At 46.7% G+C, this 14411-nt stretch overlaps 2 protein-coding genes across 3 annotated transcripts in view; both read right to left on the bottom strand.

Moving 5' to 3' along the window:
• The window catches only part of Pskh1 (protein serine kinase H1), a 31329-nt gene extending 24163 nt beyond the window's left edge, over positions 1–7166 (bottom strand). The window contains exon 1 of the mRNA NM_173432.2: positions 7100–7166. The gene's annotated coding sequence lies outside the window, so the exon portion shown is untranslated. The remainder of the gene's footprint in view (positions 1–7099) is intronic.
• A 5450-nt stretch (positions 7167–12616) lies between these two features.
• Nrn1l (neuritin 1-like) lies at positions 12617–14073 on the bottom strand. 2 transcript variants are annotated; one of them, NM_175024.4, is made up of 3 exons: positions 13973–14073; positions 13160–13274; positions 12617–13017 (listed from the first exon to the last, which is right to left on the bottom strand). In NM_175024.4, the coding sequence occupies exons 1-3, from the start codon at positions 14058–14060 to the stop codon at positions 12732–12734; spliced, it is 489 nt and encodes a 162-aa protein (NP_778189.1). In that variant the 5' UTR covers positions 14061–14073; the 3' UTR covers positions 12617–12731. The 2 variants fall into 2 exon arrangements, with proteins under 2 accessions (NP_778189.1, NP_001288103.1); NM_001301174.1 differs by having other exon boundaries at positions 13160–13271.
• Between the last annotated feature and the right edge of the window lie 338 nt (positions 14074–14411).

Below are 14411 nucleotides of genomic sequence, written 5' to 3'. Positions count from 1 at the left end.
CCCCCACAGTAAAGCAAGATAACCTTTAAACCTCTAAAGATCCTGAACCAAGCTGGGCATAGTGGTACACGCCTTTAATCCCAGCACTGGGGAGGCAGAGGCAGACAGAGTTTGAAGACAGCTAGGGCTACACAGAGATATAAATAACCAGAGGATCCTGAGGCCGTGTTTTGGAAGGCAGTGATCTCAGGAGTAGGTGATTGCTAAACTGCACTTCTCATCATCACAAGACAAACATACACCAGACAGAAATTCTTGTCCTCTTAGATAAATCTCCTGAACAAGAGCAGCTGCAGACATGGGGAGAACTCTGTCCTCTACAACATGGAGACTGACCCAGCAATTCCATTTCTAGAAACAACACTGCAAAACCACATTTACGAGGGAACAGATACCCATGAGAGAAAACTCATGGCACCTTCATCAACACAATGAAAAATTAGGGTTTGGAAATACAACCTGTACCCAAGTTCAAACATAGCATGCGTGAAGCTCTGGGTTCAAACCCAGCACAACAAAAGTATATATTTTTTTAAGTTGGAAAATGAGAGCTTGGGGAATGGCTCAATCATAAGCGATCTGTCCTGTACACATGAGAGCCTGAGTGTGGGTCCCCAACAACCATGTGGAAAGCTGGCATTATGACACAGAAATGTAATGTCAGCACACTGAGGACAGGGGATGCCAGAGGGTTCCTGGAGCTCATGGCCTGTAATTCTTACCCACCTGGTTCAGGCTCAGTGAGATCCTGTATTAGTGAATAAGGCAGATACAGAATTAGGGCACTTGCTCTCACAGAGAACTTGCTCATTCCCAACACGCACATGGTGGCTTACAACCACCTCTAACTGGTTCCAGGAAATCTGATGCCCTCTTCTGACCTCCACAGACATATATGCAGGCAAATCATACACACAAAATAAAATGAATAAATCTAAAAATATTTCATCAGCAAGAGTGAGAGTGATAGAGAAGACATCTGGCATTTACGTTTGGCTTCCATATATACTTGTAGGTACACAATCTGTGTATGCACCCTCAAACATGTGCACACACATGCGCACACACAAACATGTACACAATATAAACACATATACACACAAAACAAATAATTTTAAAAACATAATTAGCTTTAACACTAGCACTCAAGAGGCAGAGGCAAGCAGATCTCTGTGAATTTGAGGCCAGCCTAGTCTACAGAGTTAGTTTCAGGACTGTCAAGGCTAAACAGAAAAACAAACAAACAAACAAACAAACAAACAAAACTGTAAATAAAGAATGTTCTAATCGGCTTGGACCAGCAGTCCAGGCCTGTAATCCCAACCCTTGAGAGACTGAGAAAGGAGTACTGCTGCAAACGTGAGATGCACCCAGAGACACACAGACTCTGCCTCACAGAGGAGAGGAAGAGGGCACCAGCGAGATGCCTCACCAGGTTAAGAGGACTTGCTGCCAAACATGCCATTCTGAGTTCACTCACCAGAACCCACATGGGATAAGGAACCAACACACTCCTACAAGTTGTCCCCTGACCTCCACCATGTGCACATGTGTGGCACATGCACACACACCCTGACACAAAGTAGCAAATATAAGAGAAAACTTAGAAACAACCCACATAGTCAGCAATGAGAATACTAATTCCAAACCAGCCCTAGCTACATGACACCCTACCTCAAAAAATGACACAAAATGAAAATAAAAGAGGGCATAAAAATTAATTAAAAGCCAGGTGTGGTGGTGCACGCCTTTAATCCCAGCACTTGGGAGGCAGAGGCAAGCGGATTTCTGAGTTTGAGGCCAGCCTGGTCTACAGAATGAGTCCAGGACAGCCAGGGCTACACAGAGAAACTCTGTCTCGAAAAAGAAAAAACAGCAACAAAAAAATTAATTAAAATAATTCATACAATGGAATTCTCTTCAATGACGCAATAGAAAGGTGCATTACAAGTACAGGTACAGCTCAGTGGAAGACAACTTGCCTAATCTGTGCCAGCCCTCAGTGCCACAGAAAGGAGAGCAAAACTATGTAAATCAACATTGATACTATATACCAGAATCGCTATCTGTGATATAGTGTAGAATACGCCTAAGTGTATGTATCTATTATGCATGAGAGATTTTATTCATTGATTCTTTTACTTACTGAGAGGGTCTCATACAGCCCGTGCTGACCTTGAACTTGCTATGTAGGTAAAGATGACTTTGAACTCCTGTTCCTCCAGCCTCTACTTCAAAGTTCCGAGATCACAGACCTGTATCTCTACGTTCAGTCCTTTGTGGTGCTAGGGACTGAACCCAGGGCTTCCTGAATGCCAGGCAAGCACTCCATCCACTGACTGAGCTTTATCTCCAGCTCTCCTTCTCTTTAGATATGATTTTTTTTCTTTTTCTTTTATTTATTATTTATTATATGTAAGTACACTGTAGCTGTCTTCAGACACTCCAGAAGAGGGAGTCAGATCTCGTTACAGATGGTTGTGAGCCACCATGTGGTTGCTGGGATTTGAACTCCGGACCTTCGGAAGAGCAGTCGGGTGCTCTTACCTGCTGAGCCATCTCACCAGCCCTTTTTTTCTTATTATTACAAGAGATTAGATCAAAAGGCTTCACATATTCAAGGCAGGTGCTCAACACTGAGTTATATCTCAGCACCATTTTGGCAATGGTGTTTTAAAATTTCTTAGCCAGGTGGTAGTGGTGCACGCCTGTAATCCCAGGACTAGGGAGGTAGAGGTGGTAGATCTCTGACTTCGAGGCCAGCATGGTTCAGGCTCTGTAGTTCAGGACAGCCAGGACTACACAGAGAAACAAAACCTATCATTCATATATAAATATAAATATATGTGACACATATGGTGGCACAGACCTCTATTCCCAGTACTTTGAAGGCAGAAGAAGCAGGTAATGTAGCAAGTTCTAAGCCAGCCAGGACTATTATCTCAAAAACATCATCATCATTATTTGTGTATGTGTATGATGTGTGTTTTGTGTATATCATGCATATAGAGGTCAGAAAACAACCTTTTGTTTTTGAGGCAGGGTTTCTCTATATAGCCTTGGCTGTCCTGGAATTCACTCTGTAGACCAGGCTGGCCTCAGTTGAACTCAGAGATTTGCCTGCCTCTGCCTCCCAAGTACTGGGATTAAAGGTGTGTGCATTCAACCTCTGCCTGGCAATTGTTACATTTTTATTAACCCCACCCTCAGAAATACTGATCTAGTAATTTTCCCTGAGTTCTCCTTTCCTAGCCCACAAATGTTTACTGATTTCCTGCCTTGGAAAAACTCTATTAGGACAGTGATAAAAAGAAGACAGTCTTTGCTCTCAAGGGATTTACAGTCTGGACAGTCCTCATAAAATCCTTTGACCCATTAATTTTTTTTTCAAGACAGATTTTTTTACTAGACAGTGGCTGTGGCTGTCTTGGAACTCACTACGTAGACAAGACTGGCATTGAACTCACAGAGATCCCCTGCCTCTGCCTCCCAAGTACAGGGATTAAAGAAGTGGGTCACCAATCCCAGCTGACCCATCACTCTTATGACGCCCAGAAAGGCCACTTCAAATCTGCAGCCTGAAAAAGTCCCTCAGCTAATTTTCTTACAGCAAAGGAAAACATCACACATATTTCTACCTTAACATCGACTATGCTGACAATGAAAGACTGTGTCAAGAATAGGTCAGTGATGACCTAGCCAAAAGGTGTTTGGAAAAGCCTCTTTCCAGTTCTCAGAATTCCTTACCTCTTTCTAGGGCGTTACTTCTCAAATTCTCTCCATATGTCAAGATACACACAGAGAATAACACTACTGTCTAGTGCTCTAGGTCAATGAAGACAGCTCCTCTGAGCTGTCCTGAAGTTTAAGGGTCAATAGTGTCAACGGCTTACAGCACAGTAACATCACCACACGGCTGGTTAAGCACTGAGGAAGGTCAGAGTAGCTCATAGACCATCCTCATACTAACAAAGCCAAATGAAAGGCCAAACCAAATTTTCACTCATCCAACTATGACCTTGTGACTGACTTCAGCATCTGTTTCAGATCCCACAAGCATTTGGATTCTCAAGGACATTCTGTTCCAAGTGACAAGGAAATCTACAATGTGAAACTATACCTCAAAGTCAGAGGCAACTTTCCTGTAGGCTGCACTTTCTCTGGCTCATTTATTCATCTTAAGCACAGGATTACAATTAGACTTAGAAAACTTGCCTATTCAGCAAACTCACCCTCTAGTAAATTAGAACCCTAAATCCCTTTAGAGGAGTGATCAACTGTATCTATCTGATGAGAAATGATGTTATCAGAGCTCTCAGATACCTACAAATGACCTTGAAGAAAACACAAGACACAGGGCATCATCCCACACACAGACAATATGAAGAACAATTTTAGAAGACGTTTTTGCCAGGCAGTAGTGGTGTGTGCCTTTGATCCCAGCACCCAAGAGACAGAGACAGGAACTCTTTGTGAGTTCAAGGCCAGCCTGGTCTACAGAATGAGTTCTAGGACAGCCAGAACTACACAAAGAACCCTGGGGTGGGGTGGGAAATGATGACATTATCTAGCTGGGGCTTGTGGGAAAGGCCCATAATCCAAGCTACTCAGGAAGCTGAGGCAGGAAAATCCCAAGACCTGTCTCAGAGTGAGTTGAAGTCCAGCTTGGATAACGTAGTAAAACCCCATCTCAAAATCAAAAGTGGGGCTGGCAAGATGGCTCAGTGGTTAAGAGTGCCCACTGCTCTTCTGAAGGTCCTGAGTTCAAATCCCAGCAACCACATGGTGGCTCACAACCATCCGTAATAAAATCTGATGCCCTCTTCTGGAGTGTCTGAAGACAGCTACAATGTACTTACATATAATAAATAAATAAATATTGTTTAAAAAAAAGAATGTTTTTAAAAAAAAATCAAAAGTGAAAAAGATGGCCAGGGTTCTACCTCAGTGGTATTAGTCTTGATTAGATCCAAACCAAAAACATCAACCATGATGTGGCTGGCAAGAGAGCTCAGTGGCAAAAGCACCTGCTGTCAAGACTGACCCCCGATTCTATCTAGAACCAACAGGAGAACCAACTCTCACAAACTGTCTCCAACCTACCTACCTACTCACCGACACGAGTGAGCACACACATACACACAGGGAGATAGACAGATGGACAGGGAAGTTTTCTGGGGCTAGGGGTGTACCTCAATAGAACATTATTGGCATATATTTAGATCTTTCAAAGTCTTTCCAAGGTATGGGCAACGATCCATAACAGGAGTCTACAAGGCCAGTAGCTTCCAGGGGCAATAGCACAAATCTTCATCCAAGAAGTACAGTAATATCATTAGCTTTGCTTTCTTAATTTCAAGACAGGGTCTCACTCTGTAGCCCAGGCTACACTGACTGATGAACTCACTATAGAAGCAGGACTGACCTCAAACTTAGAGCAATCCTCCTGCCTCAGTCTCTTAAATGCTGGAATTACAGGTGTGCACAACTATGCCCTGACTGCATCATTTTCACAATTTTCTGAAAAGGGGACACAGCTCAGTTGTTAGAATGCAAAATGCCCAGGATCAATCACTGTACAGGGGGAGGAAGGAGACTTAAAAAAAACTTTAAAAGCACAGATTTCTACCTCATATCTTGTTTCTTTCTTATTTTTTGTTTTGCTTCATGAGACAGGGTCTCACTCTGTAGTCCTGGCTGACTTGGTACTCGATATGCAGTCTGGGATCATCTCAAGTACCATGGTAATCCTGCTCCTTCTGCTTCGCAAATGCTGGGGTTACAGCATTTAAGCTACCATACATTGTAAGCTGACCATGTAGCTAAGTGAAAAGGGTTCAGGCCCTGAGTTCAATTTCCATCAACGAAATCAGCAGAAAAATAAAGTGAAGACTCCCCCCACCCCACCCCCAAGACAGCCTCACTATATCAGACTGTCCTTTAACTTTTGGGCATCCTCCTGCTTCTCTCTCAGGAGTGCGGTGATCACAGGCATGCACCACCAAACCAGGGCTTTGGAGTATTTTGTTTTTGAGACGGGGTCTCATATAGCCCAGGTTCGTCCTAAATGTACTATGTAGCCTAAACTAGCCCTTATTGATCGGAAGTGTAGTCTACCACATCTAGAGAAGAGTAAAACTCTTGAATTTGTATCTTGAAAAAAAATACTTCAAGATGTCACTGTTTGCTGTGACTATCTCAAAATGCTGGCCATGACAGATGTTCCCCCAAGGCTTAATCTGTATCTATTCAAGTCAGTGTCCCGATAGCTTTAACTAAACACTACTACTGTGTGAACGCAGGAGACAGTTTTCCAAGGAAAAGACATTGGTGATAGATTCAAAAAGACACAGGTTAATTTCCTCTACTGGTGAGTGAGGGTGGAAATGAACGGAAGTTTCACAAACCGAGAAAGCAGCTATCTGAACCTCGAGGGTATGAAACCACAGAGTTAATAGGAGGCTCACATGCCTCAACAAAACACTACATAATCGCAGTACAGACGTGCCCAGGCGTTCTCTGCAGGGCTAGGTAGGCCACATCCGATTATGATAAGCTTTGAATGCTGCAGGCTACAAGGTTTAGTTTTTCCCTACAGTGACTAAGGAGGCAATTTTAACGAGTGATTTTTCTGGTGCGAATTATACACGCAGCAGCTTCAGAGGACTGAGCGGGGCTCTCCTTATAAGTATGACAGGTTTGCCTTGCAAGCGACCCAGCTGGACTCTGGCCCTTTTTCCAGCCAGTACATGGAAGCGATCGATGGCCCCCGCAGGACCCTGGCGTTCAGTCGCAAGGGAAGGGTGTGGAGTAGGCGCCGCACACAACAAGGTTAGATCAACCTGACCCGCGCTGGACGCGGGACGGCTGGGCCACAGACAGGCAGATGACCAAGTCCATCGGGCCTAACGCGGCAGGAGGTTTCGAGGCCATGCCTGGGGACCGCGGGTAGCCACAGCCCGGCCTGCTCCCCAGCCCACAGGCCCCAGTGCACGGGGACCGAGGGCTCGGAGTCGCGCCAGGCCCTGGCTGCGCCCGCGGCTGAACTCGCAGGCCCCTCACGCCGGTCAGGCCGAAGCCCCGAGCCGGAAGGCCTCACCTCGCGCGGGCGGCGGGCTCTCCGGAGTCTCGGCGGCTCAGCCCACCGTCTCCCAGCCCAGGCCACGGGCGCCGCCGCCATCCTCCCGCGTCAGCGTGGTGGCGTCATTACTGCGCGCGCCTGACGCCAAAACAAACTTGGGCGGCCAAGGGACGGAAGGGAGGCGGAGCCTCCAGACGCGAACGCAAGTGTGTGTAGGGGGGGGGGGGGGTTCGGAGTGCCTGCCAATCAACGTCTTCGGGGCGGAGCAGAGCTCTTTTCCAGGGGTGGGTCTGTTTGCCGCTAGACACCGCTGGGGAGCCATTTGTGGAGGGAAAAGTTCTGGGAAAGGTAATGACCGAGAGAAATGGAAAAAAAATGGCAAGATTCTTCTATAGATGAAGGAGTTCTTGAAGGGCAAGGGAGTGTGTCATCACGCCAGGGCTAATTTTTTTTAATGTATTGATGCAAAAACAAATGAATCACGAGATTTATAACATAAAATAAAAAGTAAAAAAGATTGTTAATGTATTGATGCAAACACAAATGAATCACGAGATTTATAAAATAAAATAACGAATAAAAAAGATTGTTACCAAGCTTGACATGGTGGGCACATTCCTTTAATCTCAGCACTCAGGCAGGAGGATCTCTGAGTTCCAAGCCAGTGTGGTCTACAAAGCTAGTTCCAGGACAGTCAGGGCTATTACAGAGAAACCTGTCTCAAAAATAAACAAAGAAGCTGGACGTGGGGGCACACGTCTTTAATCCTAGCACTCGGGAGGCAGAGGCAGGCAGATTTCTGAGTTCGAGGCCAGCCTGATCTACAAAGTGACTTCCAGGACAGCCAAGGCTATACAGAGAAACCCTGTCTTGAAAAAAAAACAAAAAATTAATTAATTAAAAAAATAAAGATTTTTTTTTTTGTACTAACACACTAGGTTTTGAAACAACTTTTACTTTTTTAAAAAAGACAAAACATCGTTAGCCTGTAATCCTAGTACTTTGGAAGCAGCAACAAGAAAGACTTTAGTTTGAGGCTAGCCTGGTGTATTTATTAAGGTCCTATCTCAATAAAAAAATTCATCAGTGTGTTCCCACATGCCTATAATCCTGGCACTCAGGAATTTAAGGGGATATTGCAGTGAGAGGTTTAAAAAAAAAAAAAGGCCAGGTTATAGAAGTTATAAGTTTTCTTGGGATACAGATTAAGACCATCTTTCAAAATGGCAGCAATGAAATTTGTTTCTCAAAGGGTTATGGGATTACTAAAAACATGAACTTTAACCCAGCCTGGTGTGATTTGGGAAGCAGAGGGGGGACCTCTGAGTTCAAGGCCTGCATGGTCTGTCTATAGCAACAGGATACCCAGGGCTGCTGCACAGGGAGACCTTGCCTAAAAAAAACAGCATGAGGAGGGGTGATACCCAGAGTAGGGCTTCCCCTTCTCAAAAGAGACAGGGAAAGTGGATGGGGGAAGGACCTGTGTGACTGATTACTGAGAGGAAAGGAAGGGGTGATAAAGTGAATAAATAAATAATTTTTAAAGGTTTATTTTTTTTATGTAAGTACACTGTAGCTGTCTTCAGACACACCAGGAGGAGGCGTCAGATGTCATTACGGATGGTTGTGAGCCACCATGTGGTTGTTGGGATTTGAACTCATGAACTCTGGAAGAGCAGTCAATGCTCTTAACTGCTGTGCCATCTCACCAGCCCAATAAATAATTTTAATAACAACAAAAAAGGAGCATTGATTTTGGGGCCAAATCTGGGATCAAATCCAGCTCTGACATTTCCACAGTTATATGAATTCTCGGGGAAGATGTCACCCTCAAGCCTTTCCATACGAATTTCCTATCCTTATATTTACTATGAACATATTGTAATCATGATTTTAGTCTCACAATAAAAAAATAATATAGAAGTCCAGAGTTGATAACACTCAGAAATCTATAGTCTTTTATTTGTCAAGGTATTTGGCAAATAAAGGAACGAGTATTTACTCGTATACGCTGTATATTCAGGTATTGGTTTGGGATCTAGGGAAAAACACAGGCTTAGCAGGAACGTGTTCTGGTGTGATGGCAACTGGTCCCAGGACATCTATCTGAATGGTCAACTCCACCTTGTCTATATAGATCTACAGCTGTAGAACACTGTGACCGTGCTTAGACCTAGGTAGCTATGCCTAGGCACCGGCATCTTGGCTATCATCCCAACCGTCTGCGCTAGCTCTGAGATAAAACCCATAAAGCCTTTAAGCCCCTGGCCACAGAGCAAAGTCTTCCCCCACTCAACCTCCGATCCCAGCCCATGGCAGAGTAGGGACTTAGGGAGCAAACATCAGGGTAAATGTAGGTCACTGTAGGAGGGTTGTAATCCCCACCCCACCAATGGCTGGCCAGAGCAGCCATCCCTGCTTACAGAAGCAGGCTATTCCTGGCCATTTACTAGGTCTAGAAAACTATCAGGATCCGAAGCTCCAGCACACCACTCCCAACTATACGCCCATGCTGAGGGAGGTGTCCCAGGATGACATGCCCTGGAGTCATTTTTAGTACAAGCTCATGTTGACTATAAAAATGCCCATGTTGGAGTTAAGAGATTCTTTCATTCCTTATTCTCCACGCTGTACTCTTTATTTTTAGATTGGGTGCTAGAGACACAAAAAGCACCCTTTACCTTTGAGGAGTCCACATCTGTGAATTTTCACTGGGATGTAGGTAGTCACAATCCAGTGTTATGCGGAGACAGGGAAAAGCCCCAGCTCTGTGTATATCTTGAGATACTTTCCATTCAGCTTATATTCAATTACAGAGTACTTTCTAGAAGAGGTGAGGACAATCAAGAAATAGCTGTTTCTTGACCAAGAAGAACGATGAAAGAATATTCTAACAACAACAACAACAACAACAACAACAACAACAAAATAGACGTGAGCTGTCCATGCCTTTAATCCTAGCACTCAGGAGGCAAAAGTAGGCAAATCTCTGTGAGTCTGAGGCCAGCCTAGTCTACAGATAGTTTCAGGACAGCTAGGGCTACACACACACACACACACACACACACACACACACACACACACATTGAAAAAATATATATATAGCCAGCAAGATGGTGACCTGAGTTAAATCCCTGAGATCTGTGTAGTGGAAGGAGAGAGTCGATTCCTGTTAAGTTTTTTTCTCCTGACTTCCACACGTGTACTGTGTCACATCTGCCAGCACCCTCTCTCATACCTACACACAATAGATGTATTTTATAAAACAGATAGACAGGCTTAGCAAGGTGATACACAACTTTAGGTCCAGTATTCAGGAGGTAGAAGTGGGAAGATCTTTATGTATTTGAGGCCAGCTTGGTCTATGTAGTGTTTTCCAGGACAGCCAGGACGACATAGTGAGATATAAAAGTCTAGGTCAATGAGGGGCTTGGGGCTGGGGCTGGCTCAGAAGAGCATTGACTGCTCTTCCAGAGGTCCTGAGTTCAATTCCCAGCAACCACATGGTGGCTCACAACCATCTGTAAAGGGATCCAATGCCCTCTTCTGGTGTGCTTGAAGAGAGCAACAGCGTGCTCACATACATTAAATAAATAAATACTTTATTTTATTTTATTTTATTTTTTGGTTTTTTGAGACAGGGTTTCTCTGTATAGCCCTGACTGACCTGGAAGTCACTTTGTAGACCAGGCTGGCCTCCAACTCAGAAATCTGCCTGCCTCTGCCTCCTGAGTGCTGGGATTAAAGGCGTGAGTCACCACCACCCGGCTTTGGTGCCACTTTTTTAATGATGAATTTTAATGTTTATTATTTATGTATGTATGAGTACATGTGCACACATATAACAATTCCTATGTGGAGGTCGGAGGATAACTTGTGGGAGTCAGATGACTATAAGACTTGCAGGCAAGTACCTTTACTGAGTGCTAGGTCATCTCATTGGCCTGTTCGTTCTCTCTCTCTCTGTCTCTCTCTCTCTCCCTCCCTCTGTGTGTGTGTGTGTGTGTGTGTGTGTGTGTGCGTGTGTGTGTATGTGTGTATGTATGTATGAAGTGGGAGTGTGCATACCAAGGTCAACCTGTGCATCATTCCTCAGGTGCTATCTACCTTGTTTTTTGAGAGATATCTCTCTCTCTCTCTCTCTCTCTCTCTCTCTCTCTCTCTCTCACCTGGAGCTTACTGATTAGGCGAGGCTGGCTGGCTCTCCAGCAACTCCCAGAGATGCAGTTGTTTCTGCCCTCCCCAGGGCTGGGACTACACACCAGTGCATGCCACCACTCTATGTTTTACATAGGCCCTAGGGGCCAAACTGAGGTCTTCCGACTTGTGTGACAAGCACTTGGCTGAGCGAGCCCCCCAGCGATTCCGAGCCACTTATAAGGCAGCCCTCCAAATGTGCTATCACCTCCCGTGTGCTACCTTACCTCTGAGACTGCCCATCCTCAAGGACTGGGTAGGCAGAGCTGGTTCTGCAGGGAAGCAGAGCAGGGAATGCAGAACCTTGTAGGTAAGTGGGAAGGAGCTTAACACAAGCATCAGTTTCTCAACTCAGAAAGTAGAAGGAGCAAAAATAGGAGAAGCCCACGAGGGGGCCATTACAATGTCCACAAAAGTCCTCATTTTTAAGGCTAGGAATGGCAGCCTATGCTTGTAATTCTAGCACCTTGGAAGAGGAGGCGGGAGGATCACTCCAAGTTTGAGGCCAGCCTATTCTAGGCTAGTCAGAGCTACATAGGAAGTCCCTATCTTAAAAAAGAAGAGGAGGAAGAGGAAGAAGAAGAGGAGGAGGAGGAAAAAAAAAGAAGACATAGTGTTAACCTTCTCTGTTTTTCTGGCCCCAGTGCAATGAACAGTGGCTCTGCCCGCACCACATACTCTTCGTGGAACACTGTTGCTTCCAAAAGGCCTTCTTGAATAATGTTCTTTCCTCACTGCAAACCCCAAAGAGCAAACTTGTGGAAAGCAGAAGCCAGAGCACCCCTCTTTATGACCTCAGCTTTTGTAACTTCTGATCCTGTCAGGGGGTTGAGTTTAGACTTAGACAGGGGTTTCCGGGTGGGCTTCTCTTTGGACAGTCCAGACCTCAGAAGACCGAGCACTGAGTCTGAGCACGTATTGAAGGCTGAGGTTTAGTAGAGGGAGAAGCAGGCCGCAAGGAACCTGAGAAAGACCTCGACTGGCCACCAGGGGTGAGTAGTTGAGGGTAGGAGTCTGAGATGGAGAACTCTCACCCTGGGGTCCCCGTTGTAGTCCCCAGCCGCTGCCACCACATTTCTGCCAGGTTGGGAAAGGCAGAGAAGGGCTGTGCATTCTGGCAGATCCTGGGTCTCTACCAGAGCTCTTGGGACCCAGGATGCTCTTGGGACCTATAGCATAATGGAAAGAAACCTCAATACCGCCATCACAAAATGAATGTTTGTGAGGATGATTGAGTCCCTTGTGGAGGTTCTGAGGCACACACATTCCATGCTGAGATAATTTCCTGGGGTTCCTTGCTTTAGTCAAGAGGGCCACAGCCAGGAGAAAGGAACCAACTTGGTGCAAATATAAATACCTTTAATGAAAAGTGTGCATACTGCAGAGCTCACATGGCAGCCACTGCATGCAGTGATGGGAGGCAAGGGCACTGTTGGCTGGCCAACCAGACTGTTTAGGCCAGAGGCCCCAGGAGGCAGGCAAGCGCTAGAGCGGCGGCGAGCAACACAGGGGCTGGAGCTGGAGCCAGTGCAGGAGCTGTGGCCCGTAGTGTCTCCTGGTTGGTCTCTGGGCCAGCAATCCGCTCCCGAACACTCACAGGAGCGCCACAGAGGATGTGCAAATTATCTGGGTGTGGGGCGCGGCGAGCTTCTTGCTGCAGTGACTCCCACACTGCAGCCGCCTCCTCTGGGCAGCCTGACAGGACCCGAGAGGCACAGGCGTGGAAGTCATTCCAGGATCTGTTACAGAATGGGGTTAGGGGGGTTAGAGCACAACGATTTGGACTGGGAAGAGACTCGGGGCCCTGGGGTGGTGGTGCAGTAGCATAGATTGGGTTGGTGCTTCCCACCGACCTACCCATCGCCTCCCACCTGCCGGTACCTGCAGACAGTCTGTAGCTCGCCTCCTCGACCCATGCCATCCCCCAGGCGGATGAGACATTCAGCAAAGCCTTGGTATATGGTATCACAGCGGTTTGGGCCCTCAGAGGCCACTGCTGGGTGGGTAGAGATTAGGAGTGGGTTGGGGATGGAGAATGGTTAATAGAGTGAGCTAGAGTCCATTTGTCAGGAGCTTGTTTACCGGATGCTGCTCTGGGGACGTGACTCAGCGTGAAAGAGGTGCCCCCCGGGGAACTTCAGGGTAGCTGGAGATCACTTGGCTTAACTCTCAAGATAGGCTTTGGACTGTGATGCACATGGAGGTGTGATGTGGGAACAGAAAGCGGGTGTTGGGTCCCAGAGCTTAGCTCCTTCTCTAGTTCCTGGGACTCTAGGTCAGAGACAGATTCAGGGGTAGAGGGTCTGGAAGCAGGAGGTCGTGGGCAGAAGGCAGTCTTCCTGTAGTCTTCATGAGCTCCACCTGGCACTTTGATTGCCTCCCTAAAGACAAGTGTGTCGGCTGAAACTGACTGGGCTGGGTGGGGATCAAAGCCAGTCACTCTAAGATCAGAGATCCATGGCTTGAGCTCTACTGGGGGCCAGACTCCCTTTGTCAGAAGAGGGCTACAGGATTTAAAAGTTCTCCCCCGACAGCTGAGGTGTTTGCACTGTACTTTCCATCCTGAAGCCACTATCGCATGCTCCCAGAGCCCTCACTGCTCATCTCCAACTCCTTTGCTCCCATACCCTACACCCAGTCTGGCTAGGACCTCTGAGAGGGTTTGCAGCCTGGGCCCAGGACGCTCACACTCACCGAGTGGTAGTAGCAGCAACAGCGTCAGGGCACAGGGTAGCCGCTGACAGCGGCGGCGCCAGTGGCAGTGGCAGCAGTTGCACATCATCCCTGGCTGTAAGCCTAGTGCAGGAGCGAGAGGCTTGGAGAGCTGCCTGTGGACCCAGCCCACAGAGGAAGGGATTCTGATTGGATGGGGCCTGGAGGCGGAGCATCATCCCAGCTGTCAGCCCCGCCTCCAGCATCCAGCTAGGCAGAGAAGAGGAGGACCCCAGAGGGCAAAACTGCCCAGAGAGGAGGCAAGATGATGCTGAGCTGGCTCTAGGCCGTGTTGCCTGAATTGGACAGGGAGGTGTGAGTAGGAAGTTTATCAGATGAGAATGAGTGCCAGGGGACCCCAGAGTAGATTGGTTTGGACAGACTTCCCCAAAGGGAGGAAAGAATAGTCACATCAAAGACA

This window comes from Mus musculus, chromosome 8 (assembly GCF_000001635.26).
Source record: "Mus musculus strain C57BL/6J chromosome 8, GRCm38.p6 C57BL/6J".
In the NCBI taxonomy this organism is placed as follows: Eukaryota; Metazoa; Chordata; class Mammalia; order Rodentia; family Muridae; genus Mus; species Mus musculus.
Note: the sequence above shows the minus strand (reverse complement) of the source record. Positions and strands in the feature narration are given on the sequence as shown.